This window comes from Psammomys obesus, unplaced genomic scaffold, assembly GCF_907164565.1.
Source record: "Psammomys obesus unplaced genomic scaffold, mPsaObe1.curated_primary_1811, whole genome shotgun sequence".
In the NCBI taxonomy this organism is placed as follows: Eukaryota; Metazoa; Chordata; class Mammalia; order Rodentia; family Muridae; genus Psammomys; species Psammomys obesus.
The window spans coordinates 11,406,740-11,420,443 of NW_026586550.1; the positions used below are offsets into that span (position 1 = coordinate 11,406,740).

General features: G+C 37.2%; 1 protein-coding gene across 1 annotated transcript in view; it reads right to left on the reverse strand.

Annotated features, from left to right (window-relative positions):
• Window positions 1-2,549: 2,549 nt before the first annotated feature.
• The window catches only part of Kdm7a (lysine demethylase 7A), a 48,058-nt gene continuing 36,903 nt past the window's right edge, over window positions 2,550-13,704 (reverse strand). Inside the window, exons 15-20 of the mRNA XM_055602039.1 lie at window positions 13,288-13,385; window positions 12,677-12,822; window positions 12,358-12,554; window positions 10,912-10,997; window positions 9,620-9,893; window positions 2,550-8,852 (exon numbers count right to left, since the gene is read on the reverse strand). Coding sequence (XP_055458014.1) covers window positions 8,758-8,852; window positions 9,620-9,893; window positions 10,912-10,997; window positions 12,358-12,554; window positions 12,677-12,822; window positions 13,288-13,385 — 896 coding nt within the window. The 3' untranslated portion in view covers window positions 2,550-8,757. The remainder of the gene's footprint in view (window positions 8,853-9,619; window positions 9,894-10,911; window positions 10,998-12,357; window positions 12,555-12,676; window positions 12,823-13,287; window positions 13,386-13,704) is intronic.

The following is a 13,704-nucleotide window of genomic DNA, read 5'->3' on the forward strand; positions in this document are numbered from 1 at the left end:
TATTACTATTTATAGAAAAAAAAATTAGTGGGAGTAGTGACACACACCTGTAATCCCAGCACTCAGGGAGACAGAGGCAGGCAGGTGCCTATGAGTTCAAGGCCAGCCTGGTCTACAAAGTGAGTCCAGGACAGCCAAGGCTACACAGAGAAATCTGGCTGGGCGATGGTGGAAGCAGAAGTAGATGGATCTCTGTGAGTTCCAGGACAGCCAGCGTTATACAGAGAAACTATGTCTCAAAATACCAAAAAGAAAAAAATATATATATATAATTCAAATTCCAGCATAAAATGAGCTTGAAGTTAAACGTTTCAGAATTAGCACTTTTTTAAAAAGTGTAAAGTTGGGGCCAGAGAGATGTCTCCGTACTTAAGTATACTTTTGTTTTTCAATGCAGGGTTTCTCTCTGTAGTCTTGGCTGTCCTGGACTCACTTTGTAAACCAGGCTGACCTCAAACTTACAAAGATCCGCTCACCTCTGCCTCCTGAAGTGCTGGGATTACAGGCATGTGCCATCATGCCTGGCTTAAATCTTTTTTTAAAAAAATCATGTAAAAGAGAGCTTGGGGACAGATTGGACATGGACAATGGGAGCTCAGACATTAGAGAAAACAAGCCTCTGGAATGTGGAGTCCCAGCATTAAGACAGCCCTTTGGTTTGTTTTTTCTTCACTGTGTGGAATGACCTACTTCTGGAGCTGAGAACAAAAAATGATCGAGGAGCAGGCTTCCATGTGGAGAGATTCTCATGTTAGCCAGCAGGGCATGGGCTGTCTACTGGAGAGATGCATCAGGCAACGCCTCTGTTCATCCTCAAATTCTCAACTTCAGAATACACTGGGGTCCTGTGAACAACAGTGCCACTCATCCATTATGTGTTTATAGAGGACACACTATGAAATGAGGTTTAAAAAAAAAAAAAAAAAAAAAAAAAAACGAACAATTTTTTTTTTTTTTACTCTACACAGAAATTTTTGGAAGACAAACTTATTACATCACAGATCATTTAATTCCTCCTTCATAATTCAAAACAATAAAAACAACTCAGAAGCAAAGCTTTTAAAGTTGGACAGACTTTTGGTTAAAATCTTAAGTCCTGTGTGCATATGAGCATGTGTAGGGGTTAACATTAGGGGTGTTCCTGGATCACTCTCCACCTTATATGTTGAGTCAAGGTCTCTTGCTGAAACTGGAACTCACTGATTCAGCCAGTATAGCTGGACAGCCTGCCCCAGGGATCCAGTCTCTATATCCCAAGTTGTGATATTACAGATGTATCATCACATCTTTTTGGCTCAGATCTTTCTCCTCTCACTGAGTCTTCACCCCAGTCCTGGGTTCTACTTAATAGTAGGTGAACTTGAACATGATACTTACTTTCTCTGTACCTTGATTTCACCTGCACAGGGGATAAGGTAGTTCCTCCCTCACTAGGATACTACGAGGAAAAATAAAAATATTCTCTGTACATAGTGAGTACTCATGATGAATAAAAGACTTGTAATCCAAATCCTGTATCAAAGCATCCGGTTCTTCTAAATCTGAAGGAGTGCAGCACCAGCAGCTCCCAGAATTTATTTCCTAGTTCCACAAAATCAGGCCATGTTTATGAAGATGAGATGTGTTCTTTATTTCACTGTAATAGATGAGCAAGTTCCTACAGTTGAGGTGCAGAAAGCACTGGGAACCACTATAGAGCAGCAGCAATGCCCCAGCCTCGTTCTTTTCTGCAGGGGGAAAGAGTGCCAAGGATCCCAGGATTTCTGCAGCCTTGGTGTCCCTGAGCTGCAGTCATCCTGCCTTGAGCCTTCCCTATTGCCCATGAAAGCACTAAGTGGTCCTCCCTTCTTGACTCTACTCCCTTCCCTCCAGTGCAAGAACTTAGCACCTTTTTATAGCATCCCTGACCTGTCTCACAGGCCCTGTGTCCAAAAAGAAAACCCACCTTCCCTCCCATGATCTGCACTTTACATACTTAGGTCGTTGAGTCTTTGTCCTTTACACTGTTGCTACAACACTGCAGGTAGCTGGTGAGACACCCAGATGCGAACAGTGCATGCTCGTAAGAACTCACTCCTTCTTTAAAAAGAAAGAAAATCTTTTTAAAACAGAACTAGAAAAGCACCCACACACCTGTAATCCCAGAACTCTGGGAGACAGAGGGAGGTGGATCTCTGTGAGTTTGAGGCCAGCCTGGTCTACAAAGTGAGCCCAGGACAGCCAAGGCTACACAGAGAAACCTCGTCTCGGGAAAGAAAAAATAAATAATAACACCCACATCTATCTATCCTGCATTCTCATCTTGCCAATCAATCAGTCTTTCTTCCCTCTTGGCCATCATTCTACCTCTAATAAAATAAAACATTATTTTTCGCATTTAAATCTTCAGAACATAATTTTCCACATTCCAGTGTCTTCAGATTCAGAAAAAGGGAACAGCAAGTCAGGATTGGATATAGTATTCAGATTTTTTTTTCTTTCAGAGACACATTTTTATACAACTTTCAACATTTACACTTTTAAACAAAATAAGCAAAAAATACACTGAGTGCTTAAAAAAACAAGTAATACAATTTTAATTTCAATATTTTTAAAATACAGAAATCAGGAAGAATACTAAATACAACTTTAAGCAAGTCACTTGTCTTCCGCTATAATAATAATATAAGCTACTTAGAGACTTACAAATTCAGGGTAAAACAGAAACAAAATAAATACTGTACACTTTCCCTGCCTGCAGGCAAAAGATGGGAAATACTGTTCTGAATAAAAACAAATGCTCTTAAAGCTTCAGCATCCCACTCCCAGCCACACCCCATTCCACTGTCACAGCGTGTGCTTCTGTAGTCAAAGGACACGTGTGCATATATTGACTGCCTACACACAGAGGAGACACGACTCTGCACACACCCCAAACAAGAGTAACAGTCACTGCGACCATGGACATAAAAAACAGTAAGGAAAGTCAGGCTAGCAAAACATTACTACAAAACTAGTAAGTACCTTAGCCAACAACTGTCCTGTTTTCAAATTTCACAGAGTTAAAACCCCTAAAACAAATACTATCCCTCCCCAGCACCACCCTCCAACACCCCAAAAGAAAACCTGCTGAACACTGGCAAAGTTAGATGTTTCACAATAAATGTGAAAGTTCATACTATATAATCTCTTAAAATGAACCTTTTCATCCTTTCCACAGCATGAAACTGTTATGGCTTAATTATATTAAAAGTAGAAAAGTCTTTTCCAAAGGAAATACAGTCTGCAAAGATGCAAATGCATTTCCTATCAGTGCTATTTCATACTTAACAACTGCATGACTCGCTGTGCAGTCAGGAGCTGTTTTTGGAAAAACTGAGGTTACAGCATTTGATTCAGTCTAACCATAAACTGTAAGGCCCTTAGTTTGGTTTAGGTTTCTTTTGCAAGATAAAATAACCTTGGGGTTCACTTAGCAAGTTACACCTCAGGTCCCTGACTATATTGTGTAAGTTATATGCATGCTTTGTGAAAAGAAAATGTTACTTATGAATCTTAAGAGGGGAAAATTTATTCTAGGCAAGGAATCAACTCTATAGTTAGTGCTGGCATTTCTTACCAAACAAAATCCACCAAAGCATATGTCTTGGTTATTTTATTCCTGCAAAACAGCATATATTCTAGCACTTACGATAATTGTTTTGGTAAAAAATACAGAGGGAAAATAGCTGATATTTTGGAAAAAAAAAAACTTGAAGACAAACCTTTTATGATTACGTTACATTTACGACTGTTTTCTGTAATGAAGAAAAGTGAATCCAGAGTGTCACAAGTCTTGCATAGGTAAACTACCTGGAGGTCAAGGGCTACGTGGTAGCCAGGGTTTCATTTATGAATAGTGCAGAGCAGGTAAATTTGTTGGAAGAATCACTGAATACAACTTTTAAACGGTTTTAAACAAAAAGTGTAATGTCACAGTTAAGACAAAGACTTAAACTAGAAGGGTACCAAAGGTGACAAGGGCGACCTACAGATTTTTCCAGTGAGAGTTATTTGCCTCTCCCCAGTAAAGAGGGAAAACTTACTACAGAAGAATAAAGCCGTGGTAGCGATGATATGCCAGCTGCTTTGGAAATAAGCATTATCTTTTTTATTAAAATCTTTTAAAAATGTTTATAGAAAGAGTATCAAATATTTATTCCACCTCTGGCATGAAAGCAGGGTTAGTAGTAAGGCTACAGAATGAATGGCAATTATGCTCAACAGCAAATTAGGGAATATGCTAATTCTTTTTGTCTAGTTTCAAGAACAGCATCCACAAGAGGCTGCAAGGGTCAAAGACAGGGTCTGTGTAAGGAAACAAGGTATCAGAGATCCTAAAGCCACTGGGTGTCTCTAGGCCAAATTTCTGTCCTTATCTGAGTTACACCCTTATTGACTAGCTTTCTTAGACAAAAAAGAAAAATAATTTTTTTTTTTTTTTTTGGAAATTGCATTAAATTAAAGTCTAGGATACCAGTAACAGTCTGCAAGCCTTAGCTCCTTTTGATCTCTTTGTGGTGCTAGGGAATCAAACCCAGGGCATTACACATATGAAAGACAAGACCTTCTCTTTTACATTGGGAGCAATTAGTATAATATGTAATGGGAAAGGTGAATTTTTGAGAGCTATTTAGATTTGCATTATGAAGTTTCATGTCTCTCCACATGAAAACTCACAATTTCTTATGACAGTTCTTTCTAGCAGCAGTATATATACTAAGCCATACCATGATTCCCACCAACTCTCAGGGAGTGTTTCACCACTGCAGAACATCTTCTGAAGCAAGACAACACTAATTTTTGAGCTCATTCAGTTGAGTCTCCTTTCTACACTACTCGTGGCTTCCCTCTCTCCCCAGGCTGTTACAGTACCTAACTACATCTGTCTTTGAGAAGCTTTTTTCTTATCACCTTATATTTCCCCTAATCCCATGGGTAGCTTCTATATCACTTTAAATTCACCACCTATTTTATCTTTAGTACCTGAAGATATGCCAGATCTACAGAAAAGTGCTAAAGAAAAACCTAAAGCTAGCTTTTCTGTTGTGCTAAATAACCATTGATGACCTGATGATGAACGTTCTCTTTTGTCCACAAATAAGCTCACTTTTCTTTCATTTCAAGCATAAAACATGATTCTAATGTAGCACCTTGTTAGGAATTTTTCAGGTTTTTAGGTAGCATACCCTAGGTATATATTTGATATCAAGTAAGTGTGATGAATAGAAGCAGTTTTCATTTAAATTTTTTTCTAAAGGTACACTCATCACCAATTGTAACTTAATAATTAAGTATGACATAATAGCTGAAGAATGTTCTTCACTGATTATCACTAAATAGTTTTATCCAAACTTACAAATAAGGAAACTAGGACTTAGAAATAAGACTGAGAGTAATTTACTGACTCAGGGTTGCTTGGCTGACGTAAGTGGAAGAACATGGACTAAAATGCAGTCTCTTGCTTCTTTCCAAGCTATACCATAACCTTACATTACCAACAGAAATGACTAACTTGTGGAATTTTTCTTAAAATGTTAAAGAACATGGGTCTTTTATTTTTAAACACTTTCACTTCTACAGTGGTACATCTCAGTTGAACCTAATGAAATTGGGACTTTTGTTTTGTTTTGTTTTGTTTACAAATAGGCCACCTTCTGCTCAAGTTTGCTTATAAATGAAAAGAACACTGCTAACATCCTGGAGAAAACACCTTCACAGGCAGGCAAAACTGAAATTGAGATTCCCCTATTACTAACTAGTGCTGGGCACACAGTGGAAGTCTGATAAATACCTGCTGATCTCATACGAATAAACACAGTAAAATACACTGAAAAGGAGTTAATTAGAATTAGTAAAACAAAATAGTATTCAAGCTAAGAATTTAGCGACATAGATGGACCTGTCACCTCTAAGTTTGTGATTTCAGTACATAGTTCAATTGTGTGCTTCAAAAATGAACTTTATTTATGAATTTCAATTTATTCCAAAGATCCTGAACTACTAAGCTGCCAGTTTTATATTGTTAATCATTCACTAATACTGGGAAGCATATTATATAAAGTTGTGAATTACAGTACAGTAGACCCCAGGTTAAAGGTCACTTATTTGAAATAAGACAGGATCACTACTGCAATTAAAGCTGCATGTATTAAATAGTTTTCAATTTTACTCATTTAACTTACTTGTAACTAAATGCTATCACCACTGTCTTCTTGCTCAAGTTGTGGTATACTGTTTATGAGACTATGAAAGACAGAGACTGCTTATTACTGTTGAACCCAGATCCTAGCAGTAGTCATACATCAAAGTCTTGCCACTTCTACAAGATAAAAGAACACATCACAGCTGAGGAACTTTATTAGAAGTTTTACTAGGAAAATAACTGGCTGTGTGGCTGAATTTTTCATCAATTAGAAAAACATACAGAGATATTCTCATAGTGGCTGTATTAACTGGCTAAAAGTTTTGTAATTTAGTCAGTTAATGGACGAAAATGATTTTTAAAAATGAATCCACAGTACTGTCACTTTAAAAATTCCATATACTGGCAACTCAAAATTAGTGTTTGTCAAACTAAGGACACAGGGTAGATACTGGACACAATTTTAATTCATAAAAAGTAAATTGTTTTAATTTTATGGCCAAAAAAAAAAAAACCAACTAAAATATTTAGAATTGTTTTTAAAAAAATCCATCGTAATGTAACTGAAAAAAGAAATAATCATTATTTCTTAACCCAAATAAAAATGTGTGTTCTAACAATAAAACAGAGAACTAAGACATCACAGTGATATCTTGTGGAAAGGCAAGCAATCAGACAAATCCAGATTTTTGCATCCTGAGATACAACCAGCTGACTGCATCCCTCTCTCCACTAGTTATGGCATGGTGTAGGCAGGGGTTAGAGAGGCTGTCTACAGATACTAAGAATTCCATAAAAATCCTTCTTCATGACACCCAAAATAAGACTGAAACTTTGATCTAGGCAATCTGGACCAAAAATGTAAATTTGTAATGTCCTTATCCAATGACATATTAAAAAAGAGAGAAAATAAAAAATATTTCTCTTTGGAAATACATATTTTCAATGCAACTGTGAAAGATAATGGTACATAATTCTTTTAACTTAATGCTTAATGGAGAAGAAAAAGTTTTAGCTACTTTGCTGAGTGAAAAAGACAAAATCCATTATACAGCCATATTTTTCAATAAAAATAAACTTCATGTTATTTGCCTATATTGTTTTTGTAGGAAATTGTAAAATGTGATACCTTAACACCCCCCAATATCAATTTATTTTTATGCCATGAAGGGGAAATGGGGAAACTAAAAATTATATAAACAACTGAAAACTTGTATTTAGTAAAAATTGTACATACAGGAGATAAATTATTATCTTAATTAAAGTTCAACCAGACACTTAACTTCCATATGCTACTAGCCAAGACAGATGGAAGAAACTGCAAAAAGCACCCATTTTACGCTAAATCTGTATTGAAATAATTCTTCTGAAAATTAAAAATAAAAAAGCACATACACACACAAATCTATTCCAACATGCTTACTACTTACAACTTAATATAGCATAATCCTATTGTATTATGACTTTTATGCAGATCTGAATATCCTAAATCAAATTGTATTTCTTAAAAAAATTATGTCTAGATAATAAAAGCATGGTAAGATATAACCTATAGTAGATGTTGGCTCTTCCAACACCAGCAGTATTGAAGAAGGCCCTCTGTAATTATAAATGTTTTTGGAAATACTACAAACAGGACATTTTAACCAAACTTATACTTTCCCCATAAGCAGGAAAAAGATATTAAAGCTGTTCTCTTTGGGACCCAGATATCATCAGGAGAAATGAAAATGAAACAAGCCTGTTTCTTTACATGTAGAAGCAAACCACAATGTCAAAAGAAAGGAGAAGTGAGGACTTGTCTATGTGGTTCTTAAACATTGGCTATGAAGGTGTTTCCCTGCAAAGAGAAGTCTCGGGTCATCTCAAAACACTGGGGAGGGGTGTGCAGAGGGGGGATGGGATATAAGGGAATCAACCTGGATTACAGTATGCACCTTGGATGTTAGCAAAAGCGAAGCTAATAGCTTATAAAAAACACATGAAATATATAAAATAAAATGATTTCATATACATCTTAATTTAAAATAATTAATGCATCAAATCCCTGTTTAAGACTTTAACCTGAATGTCAAATTTAAAAGTCCAGACTAGCTACTGTTACTGTGGCTTTTCTCCACACGTAACACACACACTATCAAAAATAATTTAAAAACCTTCACATTCTTAAATCTAAATTAGTGAGATAGTTCTCCAGAAGTCTTCCAAATAAATAGCTTTAGAAAAGAATTTAAAAGCTGTTAACTTTTAAAAAAATCTGTTAAATAAATTATTGATAATTCTTTATCCTACTACTGAAAATAAATCAAGACACTACCAACAACAAATTAAATTCAAGCCCTGACAAGAGACCCCTTTCCAGTTCAAGGTCTCTTTTTAAGGTTCTACCCTCCTTCTTATTCTCCCCCACCAGGTCCAAAGGGTTATTGCTGAGTGGGTGTGGCACAGTGAAAATGCAGCATCAGGTTCGTTCTGTTCTTCAGGCAGTATTACTGTACACACAAACTGCTCCAGCCAGGGGATGGTAGAAACTCCAGGCTTCCATACCCCAAGACTGGCCTTCAAAGGGAAGAGTGACTGCAAAGGCAGCTCTGTCACACGAAAAAACGTGCATGGCCATTTCTGTTCAATTTAAGGATCTTCCCAAGACGTTGTTTGGCTGTTGCCATTCCTTTTTTTGGACGTTTACCTATAAAACACCAACAACACTGTTAATACTCATAAAAAGTGTATCTGTCATATAATACCTGAAGACTTAAGACTTAAAGAGCTGCGCAGTAAACAATATTGTTGGGTATTTCAAAAGCAGTCACATCTTTGAGCTGCATGCTTTAAAACCCTTCTACTTTATCACACAGAAAAAGAGAAGGCCAGTGTCCTTCCAAACTGTGTTTCTGCAACATGATTCATTCCCCATGAACCATTGCCCTTCTGTGCCTCAAGTCATCCTCCTTGTCACTGTTGTTTCTTCTGTCACTTCCCTAAACTCAGCCTAACAAACTCCTCATCCTTTTTAAGAATCTACTTCCTCCTGAGCCTCAGGAAGGCAGTCCTTTCCCTTAGGATTGGCTTCAGTATTTTCTCATTGTTCTCATACCCATTGCTATCATGCTGTGGTCCATAATGCAGAAGATAAGTTATAGAGCACTGGGGTTCTTAACCTCTGGGTCACAATTTCTTTGGAGGTCAAATAACCCTTTTCACAGGGGTAGCCTAATACCATTAGAAAACACAGATACTTACATTACAACTCAAAACAGAAGCGAAATTTAGTAATGAAGTAGCAATGAGAAGAATTTTATGGTTGGGGTCACCACAACATGAGGAACTGAATTAAAGGGTCACAGCATTAGGAAGGTCGAGAAGCACTGGTTTAAGAGTGTGTACTACTACCTACTACCACTGCCTTCACACACACTTACAATTATACTAAACCTGCAAATGTGTAAAAGTTACCTTTTGTTGCCTGGTTGCTGATAGGTGGTGGATTTGATGCAGGTCTCTTGGTGGGGTGAAGGGGCACTGAAAAAGATGTTTCACCAACAGGCCCTTCTGGGCTTAGACTGCCATTACTTATCTGGCATGGCCCTGAAACCAAGCTGGGATTCAGCATGTACTTTCCATTCTGAATGCTTGAGTTATTGCTGTCCACACAATGCCTGCTTTGTGCCTTCTGACTGATTTCTGAAGAGCTTTCCTTTTTGATGTATTTCTGGCTTCTACTTAAGTCCTAAAGAAGAAAAGAAAAGATAGATAAGGTATTTATCTATCTATCTATAAGGAAAAGAAAGATAAATAAGGTATTTAAGCTATTTCTGCATTAGCAAAATCAACAAAGATGGGGAAATAAACTACTCAATTTTGGTTTTTTGTTTTGTCTTGTTTGTTTTCCTTTTCTATTACATGTGCCTGCCCAAACATCAGGATGCATGTGTAGGGGCCAAGGATAACTTGTGGGAGTTAGTTCTCTCCTTCCACTGTGTGGGTTCCAGGGTATCAAACTCAGACCATCAGTCTCAGTGGCAAGTGTTCTCACAAGCACTTGACCCTTAGCCTACATGATGGTCAGTTTAGTCTATAACAGACCTAAACATTTGCAAGATTAGTTCCTACTAACATGCTGAAGTTCATTAAGTCAAGATCAACAAGGAAAGGTGCTGCCTACTATCCTACAATAGGGAGGAAAACAAATGAGAAGCAATGGACCCAGTTTCCCTGGTTCATCATGGTTCTCAATGCAATATACTACCTTTTTAGAAAATTTATTTTACAACTTCAAGAGTGAGTTATCTCCTACCATGTAGGTCCCAGGAATGCCTAGGTGCCTTGATGGTCCTGGAACTCTGTAGACCAAGCTGGTCTTGAACTCACAGAGATCTACCTGCCTCTGCCTCCCTGAGTGCTGGGATTAAAGAAATGCACCACCACCACCTAGTGCCCACATTTTTAAAAAAACTTAGCTTGTATAAGGTTCATCTCTATTATATTTGTCTGCTAGAAAAATTCCAAGATCCAGAGCCCACTCCTGATTTTTTTTTTAAAACTAGAAGTCCTCTTTCAGACTCTTATGATAATTGAGTCAATTTGTAAGAAAAAAAAAATGTTACTGATAAGTCTTGATATTAACTGAGAGGTCATGACCAACATCAAAAGAGAAAGGAATTAAACAGTTACAACAAGTTTTAAAACGAAAGCAAAAACAACACTGAACATTCTAAAAATCTTCATATTTCCACTTTGGAATATACCTGAGTATTAAATCTGGAAGTTCTATCAAACTGTTTAGTCCAGGAAGAAGTCCTCAAATCTTGATCTTCAGCCTTGGCATGGTATCCTAGAAAGAAGTTTTGGTTAAATTATCTTTGCACAAACTTATCTTAAACAAAACTAGCCTAGTGCCTACCACTGAAAGCACATGTACATTTACATATATTAATTACTTATTCACATACCTTCTTTTTTCACTACACTCTTTAAAACAAACAAAAACTCAGTTAACAGCTCACAACCAAACTTGCTATTTCTTTCAATTTTCCTGAAACTATCTTTGTATGACAGGTTTTGTGCTGGATGCTAGAAAACTGACAGTCAAGTCCTATGGCCATGTGAAGTTGATACAATCCAAATGTAATACATCTGTCTCTAAAATGACATCTTTTACATTAGGACAAAGGTATATATTTCCCTGCAATAAGGAACCAAACAGAGTACAGGAAAGCAAAATGGAGCAGAGAAAGACAGGCAAACCCAGATTTAAATTTGAGTTCTTCCAAGTACCAATACAACTTCAGATAAGCTAGAAAACCTTTCCACATTTCAGTTTGCTCTTATACAATATGCAAAGATTTGGGGATCAAGTGGTCCTAGATTCAAATTCTAACAAATCTGAATATCTATATAAAGTGTATGCAAGCTAAAATAACCTTATCAAATCATATTTCCTTTTCATGTAATATGGAGGTCAAGGTCCTGATACATAGATGGTCCTAATTATGTGGGACTGAACACAACTACTGCATGTCTTTTTCTCAATCCTGAGATTCTGGGGGGAAAAATTTTTTTTTTCTCCTGAAAGCACAGAGAAGAAACACTAGGTGGCATTACTGACTATGTCAGCTCTTTTCCTAATACTTTCTTTTCAAAGAGTTTGAGAAAACAAACTATTCAAAACTTGTTTCTCCTCTCCTAAAAGGAAAATGGACCAGTTTTGCAGACCATTTGGAACACCAAAGATTCCTTTCACTCTGGGAGCTCTTACAATTGGTGACAGGAAAATAAGATTATCCTTGCAAGAGCATTTGTCAATTATACCTGTGAACACAATACTCAGCCCTGTGTCACTTACAATGAGTTTGAACATTTAAATTACATTTTAGTTAATTATTGTGTGTAGGTACATGTATGCCACAGCATGTGTGTGGAGGTCAGGGGGCAACTTGTGGGAGCTGGTTCTTCCCTTCCACCATGTGGATCCTAGGGATCAAACTCAGGTCATCAGATCAAACTCAGATCAAACTGAGCCACCTTGCCAACCCCCATCTTAAGTTAGGCTTGCATCTTACACTGACTGTACAAAAAAGTATTTCTTACAGTAAGCAGTCATTATTCATATTCATTCTAACCTCAACTAGGATCTCAGCACTAAGCTGGTAGTCACATGTTACTTTTCAGAGATCGGTATTTGTGTTTCTCACCAAATTCCACTGGTTTATCGCAGCGATACAAGTGTCTAAGCTCGGGGTGACTGCTGTGGCAGCTGCTGGGATCCTGGAGAGCGTCCTTGTCACCACTGCAGTCTGTGCTGTGTAAACACGTGGGATAGTGCAGCCCTGCCATGGACAGCATGCCCTGGATAGCTTCTTCCTCCATGCTTGTCGAGGTAGGACATTCCCTAATGAGCAGGTAATCCAGAAAATCAAGTGTATTTTTCTGATGAAGTATTCAGTAAACTTAAAAACTAAACAGTGTTTTTACATCACAATGAAAAACTCCTACTACCACCAGCAGGCCTACCTTTTAACTGGAATTTCGTTTCTAGATGGCTTCTGGCTCTTCTGAAGGAGGTTCCTCACTATATCAGATTCCTCAAAGTTTGATATTATTTTATGTTTCTTTTCATCACCTGAACTTTCAGAATCTTCAGTGGCAAAATTAATTTTCTGAAATAATAAATTCAGTGGAAACAAAGAAATTGACTAAAGCTGTACACACACTAATCAAAGAGTTTATCTGTTTAGAAGTTAGATCTTAATTATCACAAAGTTATTTCTGTATTTCAAATCAAAATCTAAAAATCTCTAGTAACTATAGTAACCTACTACCTGAATACAAAACACAGTTACATACTTAAAGGTAAAATAAAACATAACCCCTCAGAAATGTAAACCACACAAGAACTTAAGTGTAAGCAGTAAGATGCTCTCCCTCCACCCTTACCAGAGCCAAACAAAAAACTGCTTATGAATGTGTGCACAGCTTGAAGAACACGCAGCAACACTACAGTGAGACCCTGTGCTACACAAGCCAGACACAAGCTTTGGGGAAAGCCGTCATCAACCTTTCACTTCCAGGGGGTATTTATCCTCCCATCAGAAGAGACATAAATCTTGGTGTCCCAAGCATACCAGTGCAGTGCAATCAGGTCCAGAGTCTTCTGAATCAGAAACATCAGAATATTCTGATGTTCTATTCCTGAGTTCCGATTTCACACTTGTAAAGATTCCTAGAGAAAAAGAGAAAGGATAAGAAACAGTCATGATCCCTACAGTCTACAGAGTTTCAAGATAGCTATCTTCCCACCCTCTCGCTCCTTTCTCACTGCTTTTTTTTATTTTTCTATCTTTTTCTCTCTAATTGACCAAGATACAGACTGACTGAAGTATGTCCTTAAAATATTTATGATATTTCTCTTTCCAGAAAAAAACAAAAAAACCTTTAAAACAAAAATGAACTACAAACTCCTTCTGACTTTCCCTTGGTTTTCTCACTAGAGAACAAAAAGGCAACTCTCAAAGCTCAACTGCATTTATGGACCATGGGTT